The sequence below is a fragment of the Mytilus galloprovincialis genome, chromosome 1 (assembly GCF_965363235.1).
Source record: "Mytilus galloprovincialis chromosome 1, xbMytGall1.hap1.1, whole genome shotgun sequence".
Lineage (NCBI taxonomy): Eukaryota > Metazoa > Mollusca > Bivalvia > Mytilida > Mytilidae > Mytilus > Mytilus galloprovincialis.
In genome coordinates this window covers 102,966,972-102,980,698 of record NC_134838.1, presented here as the reverse complement: position 1 = coordinate 102,980,698, position 13,727 = coordinate 102,966,972, and the positions used below count along the sequence as shown (strand labels likewise).

The following is a 13,727-nucleotide window of genomic DNA, read 5'->3' as shown; positions in this document are numbered from 1 at the left end:
TTTCACGCAGGGCATGTCCGGAAACATCTCAGTTTAAATATTAATGAACATAATACAGTAAATACATTTTGTTGCACAGTAATCTTTAAAAGGCTAAGTATCTTATTTTCAAGATATTAGAAAAGTAAAGCATTTAGCGGAGTTTCATAGAGTACGTTTAATATGATTTTGTTTTTACGGTTCCAGTAGACGCAAATTTATTTACTACCGTTTAGTTATAAAGCATAATAATGTATGTGTAAGTACGTTCTCAACTAGAGAAAGCAATAGCTACATTTTATTATATAAAATCCTATACTTACGGTCTTCTCTATAATATATAACAACACTGTGAATATATGCTGTTTTTCTAAGATCTAGTCTCCACCATGCCGATGACTGATCTACAGCAGTGTGACAACAGCTCCCCCCACTAAACGATTGGTCATAGTTTCCATCAATAGCTTTTGATGCATCGTAAGAACCGTAAACATCCTTTTGTGTGGCTATACCATTGGCTGCCAAATTAACTACACAAAAAAAACAATATCCATGCATCGATGTAAATCGCAAAAACAGTATAAAATATGACTGCCCGCACATTATAGCAAATGCATTTGTGTATAACTGTGTACTTCTCTATATATAAAATATTATTAGCTATACATAGTGTGCTAGTGACCTAATACGGTATATATTGGGTCAGTAAATTCCATATGGGGTGAGAGCGAAGCACACTATGTAACGAATTTATCTTACCGACTATCTTAACGTGTGAAATTTAGACCTATCAAAATGAGCAAGTCTTCAATACTGTTAGCCGTGATTAAGAAACTACTTCCATTGATCCTACAAAAACAGATACCAACAATAACAACTTGTTATGTTTAAATGTGTTTTATGAATTTATTTCAATCTTAATCATCAATTTCTTCGTCTGTTGAAACCTTTACGATTTTTTTCTCAGTACCGTTTTGTTTTTATAAAGGGACGTAACACCACTACTAACCGTGTATAAAATAAGTCCCGCCTCCCTAATACCTTATATGGAATATAAAGGGACGTAACTCCACTACTAACCATATATGAGATTAGCCCCGCCTCCCTACTAACCTAATATCAAATATACACGGTCTCCACGAGGGCGCTTTTAACCAATCACATTCCTAGAAATGTATAGGAGGTGAGATAAATTATCTTCTTGCTATTCTTGGTTATAACTTTTAAAAATTAAAAGATGTCGTTGTCTTTTATATTTTATCACCGGAAATATGACAATCATATTCAGCAATTCAAAAATTTCAAAATACCGGGGGAAAAGCTCACAGTAATTATATGAACTTTTTGATTTTTTTATATAAACAGTTTTAGTTCTTTATATAAATGATTCTCAAAGTCAACCTTTTGTCTATAAAAGAACATACCCAGACTTAGATTGCTGGATTATGCAGCGTATATACGAAGGCATACTTATAGTTTACAGGATAATTATTGGTGTATGCTTTCGAAAAGTTCATTAAAAACTTGAAAAAAAGTTTGATATTTGAAATTACATATTTCATATGCATTTGAGATGTAAGCATCCAATAATATTTCCTATATTTTATGTCATTGAACTGTTTGAGAATATGAGACGCATATATAATAATTATTAAAATAGAACTTACCAAACGCTTCGCTTCGACAAAACCATAAAATTTGTACTGTAATGATAGCTTTGCAATACATTATTGGTTGTTCCTTTAAATATACAATAAGTTATTGTTAATTACTAAGATTTAATCATTCAGCATTAAATCAATTTAATAAATTGAGAATATCGTCTGCTAAACTAGAGTTAACTTTTCTTTAATTTTGACGGACTTAAGCGTCTTTTGTTAATCTACATTTTTCATAAGCGGTTTTCCCGCTTTTATTTGGTATAGAATTGCATGCTTTTCGTGATTTGTTCATTGCGTGATTTGAACTCTGAAGGAACACAAAAAGGACAGGTAGATTCGGACATAAGTAGTTATAACAATGCCAAGAGGTAGAGGTAGACGTCGCCGACAGGACCAGGTTAGAGGTCCGGAGCTTCGGGTTAGGAGGGCTCCCAGGGAAGTACAACAGCCACAACCAGTTGTGAGAAATGTGGGAAGGCGTCCGCCAGCTGATGTAGAGCAAGAAGCATATATAGAAAGAAGACTGCGGGTTGATGAACCCGAATTAGTTGCCATGCGACCTGTTGACATTCGAGTGAATGAGCCGCAATTAGCTGCATTAGGTGAGGTAAATGAAGTTTATGATGAACCTCTACTGTTACCTGGCTTTAATGAAGTTGACATATTTATAAGCCAAAAACTTAAGGACAAAATTTGGAATTTTGAATATATTGATTTGTCTCTTATGCACCGTAAGAATTTTAACAGCCAAACAAATAATGAAAACACAATTGGCATCAATGAGGGTATGCTAGTTATTCAAAACAAAGTTAAAAAAACCCATACTGTTAGTTCTGTTGAAGATTGGACTGATTAATTTATTGCCTATGCCCAGGTCCTTATCGAAAGGTATCCTGGAAAGGCAAGTGAACTTTTTTCGTATATGTCCATAATAAGGGGTGCAGCAGCTGATCATTCTTTTGAAAAATGCTATTCTTATGACCAACAATTCCGTTTAAGGGTATCAAGGGATCATACAAAGAAATGGTCATCCATAGATGGTTTTTTGTGGTTACGTATTTTAACTGCCAGTACTCCAAAACAACAACACGCTGATGTTAGTAATAAATGCTACGATTTTAATTTTAAAGGTTTTTGCAATAAACGCAATTGCCAATACAGACATGCATGTCTCAAATGTGGTTTAGATCACTCTTCCTTGAGATGTCGTCGATTTATGGACAATGAAATTGATACTGATCCATCTAGGTATAACAGGAATGACATTGCACCTTTCCTAAACAACTCTGTTAATAGACAAAACCAAAAAGGAAGTTTTAACAAAAGATAATTTACATATAATGTAAATGAACTCTTTTCTAATGCTGATTTACATTTGTAAGCTGACAGTGCAGGTGGTTTTTTCTTGGGTTGTGCAGTTTATTTAAATGGGTCATGATCATTTTCAAAATAGCCATATAATTGGGACAAAGTTTTATTAGTTGACATCACTTATTTAAAAATATTACCTATGCTTTAGTCATTTTTTATGCATTTAAATGAATTTCATTGTGATAATTTGGCTATTGTTGCAATTTTAAATATAAAAATTATAAGCTTCAAACAGCATGTAACTTCGTATGTGCTGCATTTTTACGTGCGAGTGAACTTGCCACTCCATCACATGTTGAACATAGGCGAAATATATATATTGATCATGTAAAGTCAGCTTTTTATTACTATAGGTTTTTCTGAACTGATAAAAAAGGGAGATCCATTACTTTAAAAGTTTGTTGATAAAAATAAACAAATGAGATTTGTCCTCTACATTTACGTAATTTGATAACTTTTTTGCAAATAAGACCTGGAAATAATGGTCCGCTTTTATACCATATTAATGTGAAATCCTTTATAAGAGTTCAGTTTCAAATTGGTTTGAACATAGGACTCCGGTCAAGTGAATAAATGTTGAGTTGTACACGTACTTATGGGTGTATCTTATGTCAGCAGAATATTGGATTGACTTGCTCTACCATGTTCTCGGTAAAAAATATCCAGTTTTGAAAGAAGTATTTGCGTAGTTTAATTTTTTGATTAATTCCTCCTGACTATGTTCTATTTAAGAAATGCCTGTACCACTACGACTCTTGTTTTCCATTTGTTTAATTGTGATTTTGCCAAAGAAATAGGACTTTCCGTATTGAATTTTCCTTGAACTTCGGTAATCTATTTCACTTGCTATTAGTAAGTTTCATTTTTTTTACTGTTACACTGTAAAGGATAAATTATTATTATGTGTATGTGTTAAAACAAAAATTATCTGTCGGTCATATGGTGCTTAAAGAATATAACATCAATATTGAAGTAATATCTAAAGGGAATAAAACTGTTTAAATGGAAGTATGCCCTGAGGTGATGGGTTGCAAGAATAAACAAGAAAATACCGATTCTTGGATTAAGCAGTTAAACACCAGCAAAAATAATTTAAACACTCGACGAGTACCCTTTGAGTTAGATTAAGGAGATGTGGTACAATGTTTGAATGCAAATAACAAGTGTTATTAATCAAGAACATGTTTTTGTATGTGCATAATCTCACAAATCGGTGCAAATCTGGGTAAATCTCATATTTGCTTCCTTATGAAATTCATTATAATAGACAACTCCTAGTCATGAAATAACTGTTTTGTTATTATTTACAGGAATATTGATATCTGAAGAACAACAATCACAAAGACGTTCACTTTCAAAGTTTTAATCAGAAATGTAATCATAATACATCAAAGTTTGTCATTCTTGAAAGGAATCAGTCAGATTTTAGGTTTTCCCCAGCGTTGTACAGATTCTATGAAGGCAATAGTACTGTAGTTTACCGCTGTGCAATAGTCATAAATCAACCAAACAAAACCTGATGGAAACATATCAACTTAAGAGGAAAAGAACGGAACAAATTGAAAACACTGAACTGCTACAAAAACAAATACCAACATTTATAGAAACGGACAATTTGATAACAATGGTCGTTTTCCAGACTCGGAACAGGACATTTTAAGAAAAAAATTGTGGGTTGAACCTAGTTTTATGGCTTTCCGATACCCCCGAGTATATGGCAATGTTACAAATACCGCTGAAATGAAAATATTACGTGACAGGAATACACTGCAAAAACTGCAAGAACACTCAGGACAGAGAAATACATATAAAGATAATAGTACATGTACATTTCAACATGTGAACAACAGAACAACAACGGATACCTAAAATTAATTTGCGACAGTACACATACAGCACAATAAAATTAAGAACTGTGCGTCACACGAATGTATAAATGCCACAAATAGTGACGTCACGGATAAATGTTTAAAAATATGAAATTAGGATTGAGTTTGTAATGGCGTTATTTGATGTATTTCCTAACTATTAAGAAATATCAATATAGAATTGTATTAGTAATGATGGTATTATTTGTACTTTCTAACCATGTAAGTTTTTCTTCTCAATCAAACTGCATAAAACAAATAAATCATGTCCATATAGTTGCTTTAAAATAAAAAATCATTTAAATGAACTAGGTGATTAATTATTTTTACTTTTACATACCAAAATAAAATAAAAATAGAATTAAAACTACAAACGATCATTAACCAATACCAAACCAGAATTATAAATGAAACATCTCAAATAAATACATGAAAGTAGGATGTATAAATACCGAGACAAGTCCTATAACAATGCGAATTCATGCTTAGCAAAACAGTTATATTCGGGAATAAGACCAAACGACGTAGATGTTACCCACAATAATCTAATAAGACGTGGTAAAAATGTCGCTAATTTGTTTGACACGGACAAATCGTAGAAATCCAACAATTCGGGATGGTGTCAATAAAATTTACGGTGTATCATTTTTAATCTTTCCTCCTCATAACTCTGTTGGATCAGTTTATGCGCAGGAGCACGCTCTTGTTTATAAAGTCCTTACAGTGTGAACAAGCACGAGCAGAACATATAGACTGAGATATATAAACACCATACGATAGGACAGAGGATATGTTACTGTTTAGAAACGGGAAATTGATAATTGGGAAGTTGAATTCGTCCCGTCGCATAGATTTTAGCGTGAAGTCTTCATGTCTTCCATCTTTGTCGATAGTGTAAAAAAGATCAAGCTATGAAGCAGTCAGTCTAGTATCAGTTATATCCTTAATTTCGAGATCACATGGATATTTGAGATGTAAGTACTGGTTGAAATATTGGTTATTCAATTCTGAATGCGTTTCTGGATGCATGATCGAATAGGTTTGATTTTTTAGACAAAGTGTCCGATTCATCTGACTCGCGCTTTACCCATTTTTTGACAGTCTTCAACTGCATCAATCTGTTACTTAACGTTCTTTTTTCCATTTGATGGGTTGGGGGATTCTATATTTTAATTCCTTGGCTAATAACTCTCTTAGCTGTTCATTGATAACGATGCAAAGTTCGCCAGTAATAAATGACCAGCTGGACTTTAATTGTATTTTGACGATGCACATTAGCAATTAAGAGGTTTCAATTTCACATCTTTTAGGTTCAAGGGCCCTAAAACCCTCTTGTGGTTGAAAATCTTGGATGCAATAGACTTGAGTTAGAATATAAACCCATTTGGGGAATTAAATTAATTTCAAATCTTTTCCAAAAACGCGTGAATGATATGAGCGTGTATTTTGACCAATACATAAGGTTTTCTAGCGTCATGACGTATAAAAGTAGAGACATCTCTTAAGGCAAATAGATATTATGGTATGTTCCGTGCTTGTCAATGTCAATTTTGAAAACGTATTACACAATTAGATCATTTCTGCCTACGTCAATTGAGATGTTTTCTTAGAAAATAGAAAATAATATTGAGAGAACACATAAATTTTTAAAATATCTAATATAACTGAGGTATTATTTTAGAATATTTGCAAATCAAATCAAAAGATTCAAGGTAATTCAGTATCCGCTCGTTTTTTAGCTAATAGTTACCTTTAACCTTGATATAATGTTAAGAGTGTGGGCGTTGCTGCTTATCCTTTCTCTGATTGAACGACAATTTGTGATATACAGCAGGATTAAAGTTATCTAATAACAATAGAACAATCATTGCATTCTTTAGAAATAGCTTTTTACTACTGGTGGTTCATGTATTCGTCACAGCCTTTACACAGGTGCTGGTATCCATCGTAGCCTAGACCCTACTGTTGGTATTCATCCATCGTAGCAAAGACCTTGCTGCCGGTATCTATCGCAGCTTTGACGCTACTGCTGGTATCCATCATAGGCTTTACACAGGTCCATCGTAGACCTGACCCTAATATTGGTATTCATCCATCGTAGCCTAGACCCTGCCACTGATATCTATCGCAGCCTAGACCCTGTTACTGGTATCCATCCCAGCCTAGACCTTGCTGCTGGTATCCATCACAAACTAGACCTTGCTGCTGTGTCCATCGTAGCCTAGTCCATGTTACTGGTATCCATCACAGCCTAGACCCTGCTGCTGGTTTCCATCGTAGCCTAGTCCCTGTTACTGGTATCCATCACAGCCTAGACCTTGCTGCTGGTATTCATCGTAGCCTAGTCCCTGTTACAGGTATCCATCACAGCCTAGACCTTGCTGCTGGTATCCATCGAAGCCTAGTCCCTGTTACTGGTATCCATCACAGCCTAGACCCTGCTGCTGGTATCCATCACAGCCTAGACCTTATTATTAGTATCCATGGTAGCCTAGACCCTTTTACTGGTATCCATCACAGCCTAGACCGTGCTGCTGGTATCCATCGTAGCATATACCCTGTTACTGGTATCCATCACAGCCTAGACCTTGCTGCTGGTATCCATCGTAGCCTAGTCCCTGTTGCTGGTATCAATCACAGCCTAGACCCTGCTGCTGGTATCCATCACAGCCTAGACCTTATTACTGGTATCCATCACAGCCTAGACCCTCCTGCAGGTATCCATCGTAGCCTAGACCCTGTTACTTGTATCCATCACAGCCTAGACCTTGCTGCTGGTATCCATCGTAACCTAGTCCCTGTTACTGGTATCCATCATAGCCTGGACTCTGCTGCTTGTATCCAATGCAGCATAGACCAAGCTACATATATAAACCGCAGTCGACGAACTGTTGCAGGTATGCACTGCACCTTATAGTTAATAAATTCCTCTTGGGTAATAGTCTATAATATATTATATATTTATAGTTTTTAATGTTAGGTAAAAGGGACCCGACTTCCTTTAGAAACTAGCTCGTGCTGTGCCTGTTCATAGCTAATTAAATGGTAAGGGTTTGTCGGCGTTTGTCTAAAGTTTACTGCCTTTCCTGGTTTATGTATACTGACTGACATCTATAATACTAAAATTACGAGGTCCAATTAGTCAGCCGTCATCGGGTAAAAACGACAAATCAAAGAATTCAACTCTATATATAACTAATATAGGACAATGGTGTAGATTAAAAATTACACCACTCCAGACCCTTTTGTTTTCCACATAATTGATATTGCCAATACTTAACAAGTTCCGGGTCGAATCCGATACCGATACCAATAGTATATTCACCTGTTAGCTATTACCTTATCTGTACGTTCCGCATTTGACAGGCGCACCACCGAACGGTGTATTTAGGATTTTGCTATATACACGGGTCATAATCAAAGGGCTGACACTACTAAATTCAATCATTGTCAAATTGTTCCCTATTGTAGTTTTATTCAGCAATCAGCAAGACTTTCTAAGATAACTAATATAGGACAATGCTGTTGATTAAAACATACTCCATTCCTGGATAGCCAGGACTTTTTGTTTTCCAAATAATTAATATTACCAATAATTGATAAGTTCCAGGTCGATTGGTTCAAACAGAAAGATTTGAAAGCAGAGAAAACTTTGTATCTTATAATCGACATGACTTTATCAGATGACAATACTAATTACTAAAATAAGGCTTAGGCATAGTTATATACTTTAATTCAGTCACGGACCCGCGATATCACGGGTGTGTCATTGTGTTAAAAGAAAAATGTATATATTAGCTATTAAGCATATTCATTTGGCTTTTGTCAACAAAAAATTCATTTAAACACTAAACAAAATATCTCAATGTTTCATTTTTTAAGTTGTACATTTTAAAGTCTGTTGTCAAGGATTTTTTTTATAAAAAATAAGTGGAATAAAAATCGAATATCATTTGTGCTCGTGGCTTTTTTTCTTTTCTTTTTTTTGGAAGGGGGGGGGGGGCTTATTTGAATAATCAAAACAGTTTTTGATTTTGATTATAAAAAGCAGACCAACCATTTTTTTTCAGCCGTGGTGATCCAATTGATGAATGTGTTGTAGTTGTCACTTGTTTAGACTTTCTATAATATATACATATATACTAAATCAGCCAATAAGCAAAATGCACTGTGTCTAAACCACACCGGCAAAATTTGCTCGGACTCGATGGTATCTAACATCCGGCACAATGACGGAACACCAATAGACAAAAGAAAGGTAGGTTTCTCCTTATTTTTTTTTATTTTTTTTATGATATCGAAGAATATATACATGTTGTGTACAAGTTATCATTTTGTACAAATTATAATTTGTCCAAAAAAAATGTACAAATTATAATTTGTATATTGACTTTGTACAAATTGTAATTTGTACAAAAAGTGCCTGTACACATTATTATTTGTACAAAATGAGGCATAATTTCACTTATAACTTGTACAATATTTTACATAGAATAAGTTTTCAAATCAAATTAAAAAAAAATCTTTTAATTGTAATTACAAATCAAATCAATATGAAACACACTGGTAACTATATTTGTTTAAATTAATACGAACTATACAATAATATACAATGTTCTTATATGATGGAGCAGTTATCGAACCATTACACCAAGAATTACACAATCAGTAACTTTTGAAAACCAATTTACAACTTCTCCTAAGGAAAGTTATAAATCAGGAACTCGTGAAATAGAAAAAGAAGAGTCATTACTAGATTCTTGTTTGATTCTGCTTAAACTCCTGTTAAATTACCAGCTATAGTCCCTACACGATAGCGAAATCTTTCTTCTTTCACAACAACACTTTGTTTATTCCTCGGATCGGTTGGTCCTTGTCATACCATGGAATTAGGATGATAACATTGTCTCCAACAGATAACTTACTCAGTTTCTATTTTATTTCTTGTTAGGACATAGGCTTGAACTTGTTGGCCAGACAATGCACGTTTTCTTGCACAAATGATTAGGTTCTCGACACCCTCTGATAAAACTTAAATAGTTGTACTAGTTGATCCAGTTTCACTATCATTCACATGTTCTCTTTCTGATTCTATCGATTCAGTACCTGTGTTTTCATCTGTGTCATCAATTTCACTGTTCTCCTCTGAAACCTCTTTAAACACCTTATAAATTTCCCCCAGTTTAAAGATTTGTCAAAATTTTCTTAGGCAAAGAAGATGAAGACAAACCTATCTTTGGGTCAGACCCCTTTCTATATTTATAAAATACAACCAAAAACGTATCATTTCCCCCTTTTTATGAACTCTTCAATATCAGCAACTCCAATAACATCATATTTCATAAGCAAATGTCTGTCTTGGACTTTTTTCTTCAATGCCTCTTTTGCATTTTTAACTTTAGAAATGAACTCATCAAATTTGTCTTTAGTATAAAGATGGTTGTGCTTTGATGAATTATTCTAAGTAAATTGGTAACCTTCTTGATATAATTTATCCTGTTGTTCAACTATACTCATGATACTAGCCATTTCATTGAACGCCTTAACTTTTACTTTTGCAAATGACCGGCATTTGAAAAACCAGAGAACAGGCTTTGAATATACAATATACAGTATAAATGAATCGTATGACCTTAAAAATTGCATTGAAAAAAATTACATGAATATGTTAGGTTGTCGTAAAAAGTATTTTGTAAATAAAGGTTTATCATGATTATTGTATGGTCTTTGAAAAAAAATCTATAGAGTGAATTAATACTTTTTAAATGTTTTATATTACAAAATCCATACTGATAGATTATCGTTGATCATCTCAACGAGATTGATTTTCTCGCTTGAGCTGGTACAGCGAAAGTGAGTAAAGCAATCGAGTTGAGATGACCAATGATAATCTGTTTATCGCTATTTTACCTATGACGACGTTGTCAATTTCATGTCAATTTCGTTAGCAACGCCACGTAGCCTCCTTAGTTTCTAGCGATAATTTTTCCATCTCAAGCAAGAAGCATGATATGAACATGAAAAAAAAGATCAAAAGAAAAATGCACAAAATAGCGATAATATAAATTATTGTACAAGTTAGAAGTGAATTTTAGTCAAATTTATTAATTATAATTTTGTACAAGCAATTTTTGTACAAAGTCAAAATACAAATTTTAATTTCTACAAATATTTGTACAAATTGTAATTTGTACAAAATGATAACTTGTACACAACATATACATATACAACTATTTTCTTTTGTGAGATGCAATATTTTCTACAACCGTTCTATATTAACGGAGAAATAAGTCAAAATGACGAATTGAGTGAACCTTGCCTCGAAATTGTTTAATTTCTCGTTAAATTGTTCACATTGTACGGAAAGAAAGGTACGGGCAGATAGATATTGACACGGAGATTGCAAATTTAGTTATTATGAGCATCTCCGTAATTGTATCTCTGTGTATGGAACGAAAGAAATGGGTCATGTCAAAATGGAACTGGCCGGTTTCGTCAATGTATAAAACCCGGTTTCGTCATAGATTTCAAAATGCATAACCCGGTTTGGTCAAATAAAAAAGATCATAATCGCATTAAATTATAATTGATTATTTAACTTCATCGTTCAAAAGTAGTTTTGTGGGTCGTTGGAAAACAAGTTCGTTCACCGGACAACGGCTTAATTATTTATATGAGTCTCAGATTCAAATAAATAATAAGCAAAAACTTGAATTCCTACTCTTATAGAACACAAATATTTTAATTTACTTTGCATTCCGAAATTTGTTAACAGCATATTGAGATTAAAGCTCTCTAAATATGAGTTATGGGAAAATATGTTGAACATGTTTAAACTTGAAATTAAAGTTTACGGTCTTAAAAATCGAAACACACAATTGATATGTGATTTTCTCGCACAAAAGGATGGACACCTTTATAAGTAATCTAATCATTCTATGTATGTAATCTTTTCTACAATCGTTAAAAATAAATCTTCTTAAGGATAAACGTTGATAATAAGACAACTGTAAATGCATGCATAATCGACTTGGAAAATGAATGTAGGATTACAACTACCATGCATTAAAAGAAATAGTTTTATCCCTTATTGTAACTATACTGCTATGTACAAATTAGTATAATAGTCTCAGGTCATCGACAGAATTCAATAATAATTATTTTGTTAACATTACTAAAAAAAACGAGTCTGTACTGTCGCCGTTGTGTTATGATGATCGTACACTGACGTTGGTCAATATATTTTGACAATATATACGGACAGACGGATTCAGTTTATTTCAAAGTGGACGTAATTCGAACAACTTTTACATACCGCCGAGCGTAGCGAGTCGAACAATATTTTGATTATTTTTTGCTTTACAAAATCGTTAAATACAGGAATCAATATAGTTTTGGCAACCAAAGGTGGGGTCGGGGCGTGCAGAACAGTATAGACTATAGTCGGTTTGGGACTGTTCGTCAATGATTGAATGCATAAATTTATTAATAATTGATAGTAAATATTGTAAACTAAGTGTATAGTAAATTGAAATTATGGCACAATCAAAACACATCCTTTTATTTTTCATCTTTACATACTACTATTATAAACAAAGAAAATATAATAATGTTACAAAATAATTAGATACCAGTGTTTGCTATTCAGTATTTATATTCCATTTAAAATTAGTTTGAAGTTAAGTGAAATAAGGGATACGCCTTTCATTAGGAAAATGTGTATTATCATAATTAATTATGTCCAAAAGTGCCCGTTTAAAATAGATTTTAACACGCCAAGTTTACTTTACAATAAATATATATTTAAATTCTCGAAAGACAATGTTCAGATCCATGCCAAAGTTTTTTTTCATAAATTGTTTGTTAAAAAAAAACCAAAAAAAACGGGTGATATATATAGACGAAACCGAGTGATTGTGTAGTAACAACATTGGCGAAACCGGTTTATTTTAATTTGACATGAACCTTTTCTTTCGTTCCATACACAGAAATACAATTATTGAGATGCTCATAATAACTAAATTTGCAATCTCCGTGTCAATATCTATCTTCCCGTACCTTTCTTTCAGTACAATGTGAACAATTTAACGAGAAATTAAACAATTTCGAGGCAAGGTTCACTCAATTCGTCATTTTGACATGCATTTTGACTTATTTCTCCGTTAATATAGAACGGTTGTAGAAAATATTGCGTCTCACAATAGAAAATAGTTGTATATGTATAATATATATTCTTCGATATCATAAAAAAAAAAAAAAAAATAAGGAGAAACCTACCTTTCTTTTGTCTATTGGTGTTCCGTCATAGATACCATCGAGTCCGAGCAAATTTTGCCGGTGTGGTTTAGACACAGTGAAATGGTGACGATTTGTACAAAATTAGTTTGAAATTTAATATACAGATTGCATCGTTTTACAAATTTCGCATCAGATTAACCTACTTCTTGAATTAGGAAGTACGCATAAACTGTAGAGATGTCTATTTCCTGTCCTTATATCATTCAACAGTCTAAGCCTATAACTCGCATTTTAAGTTTAAGAGCAGCATGATGATATAAGATTTCAAGCTTTGCCACTTCACACATATTACATGGAAATGAGAGAAACGTCAATAAGGGAATACTTATCTTCTTTTTGCATGCTCTAATTGAGATCACTTTTATATACCTTTTTCACTCGATATTAAAATTATTTGGAGAAATACTAGAAGTCTTACCTGTACATGTTTCTTTTACAAATAATGGACGATTCTCGGTTACATTGGATTGTTGTTTATTAATAAAATTCTATAGAAACCATAAACAAGTATGGTATGCGGATTTAGATTGTTGATAAAGGTACATTCATG

At 33.2% G+C, this 13,727-nt stretch overlaps 1 protein-coding gene across 3 annotated transcripts in view; it reads right to left on the bottom strand.

Annotated features, from left to right (window-relative positions):
• LOC143047995 (uncharacterized) overlaps nucleotides 1-13,727 on the bottom strand; it is a 109,035-nt gene that overhangs the window by 77,301 nt on the left and 18,007 nt on the right. For 2 of the 3 annotated variants that reach the window (XM_076221403.1, XM_076221420.1), the window contains exons 2-3: nucleotides 1,647-1,719; nucleotides 303-509 (exon numbers count right to left, since the gene is read on the bottom strand). In XM_076221403.1, coding sequence (XP_076077518.1) covers nucleotides 303-509; nucleotides 1,647-1,707 — 268 coding nt within the window. In that variant the 5' untranslated portion in view covers nucleotides 1,708-1,719. Of the gene's footprint in view, nucleotides 1-302; nucleotides 510-1,646; nucleotides 1,720-13,156; nucleotides 13,289-13,727 lie in introns of those variants that run through there. The other variant, XM_076221412.1, reaches the window with a different exon arrangement.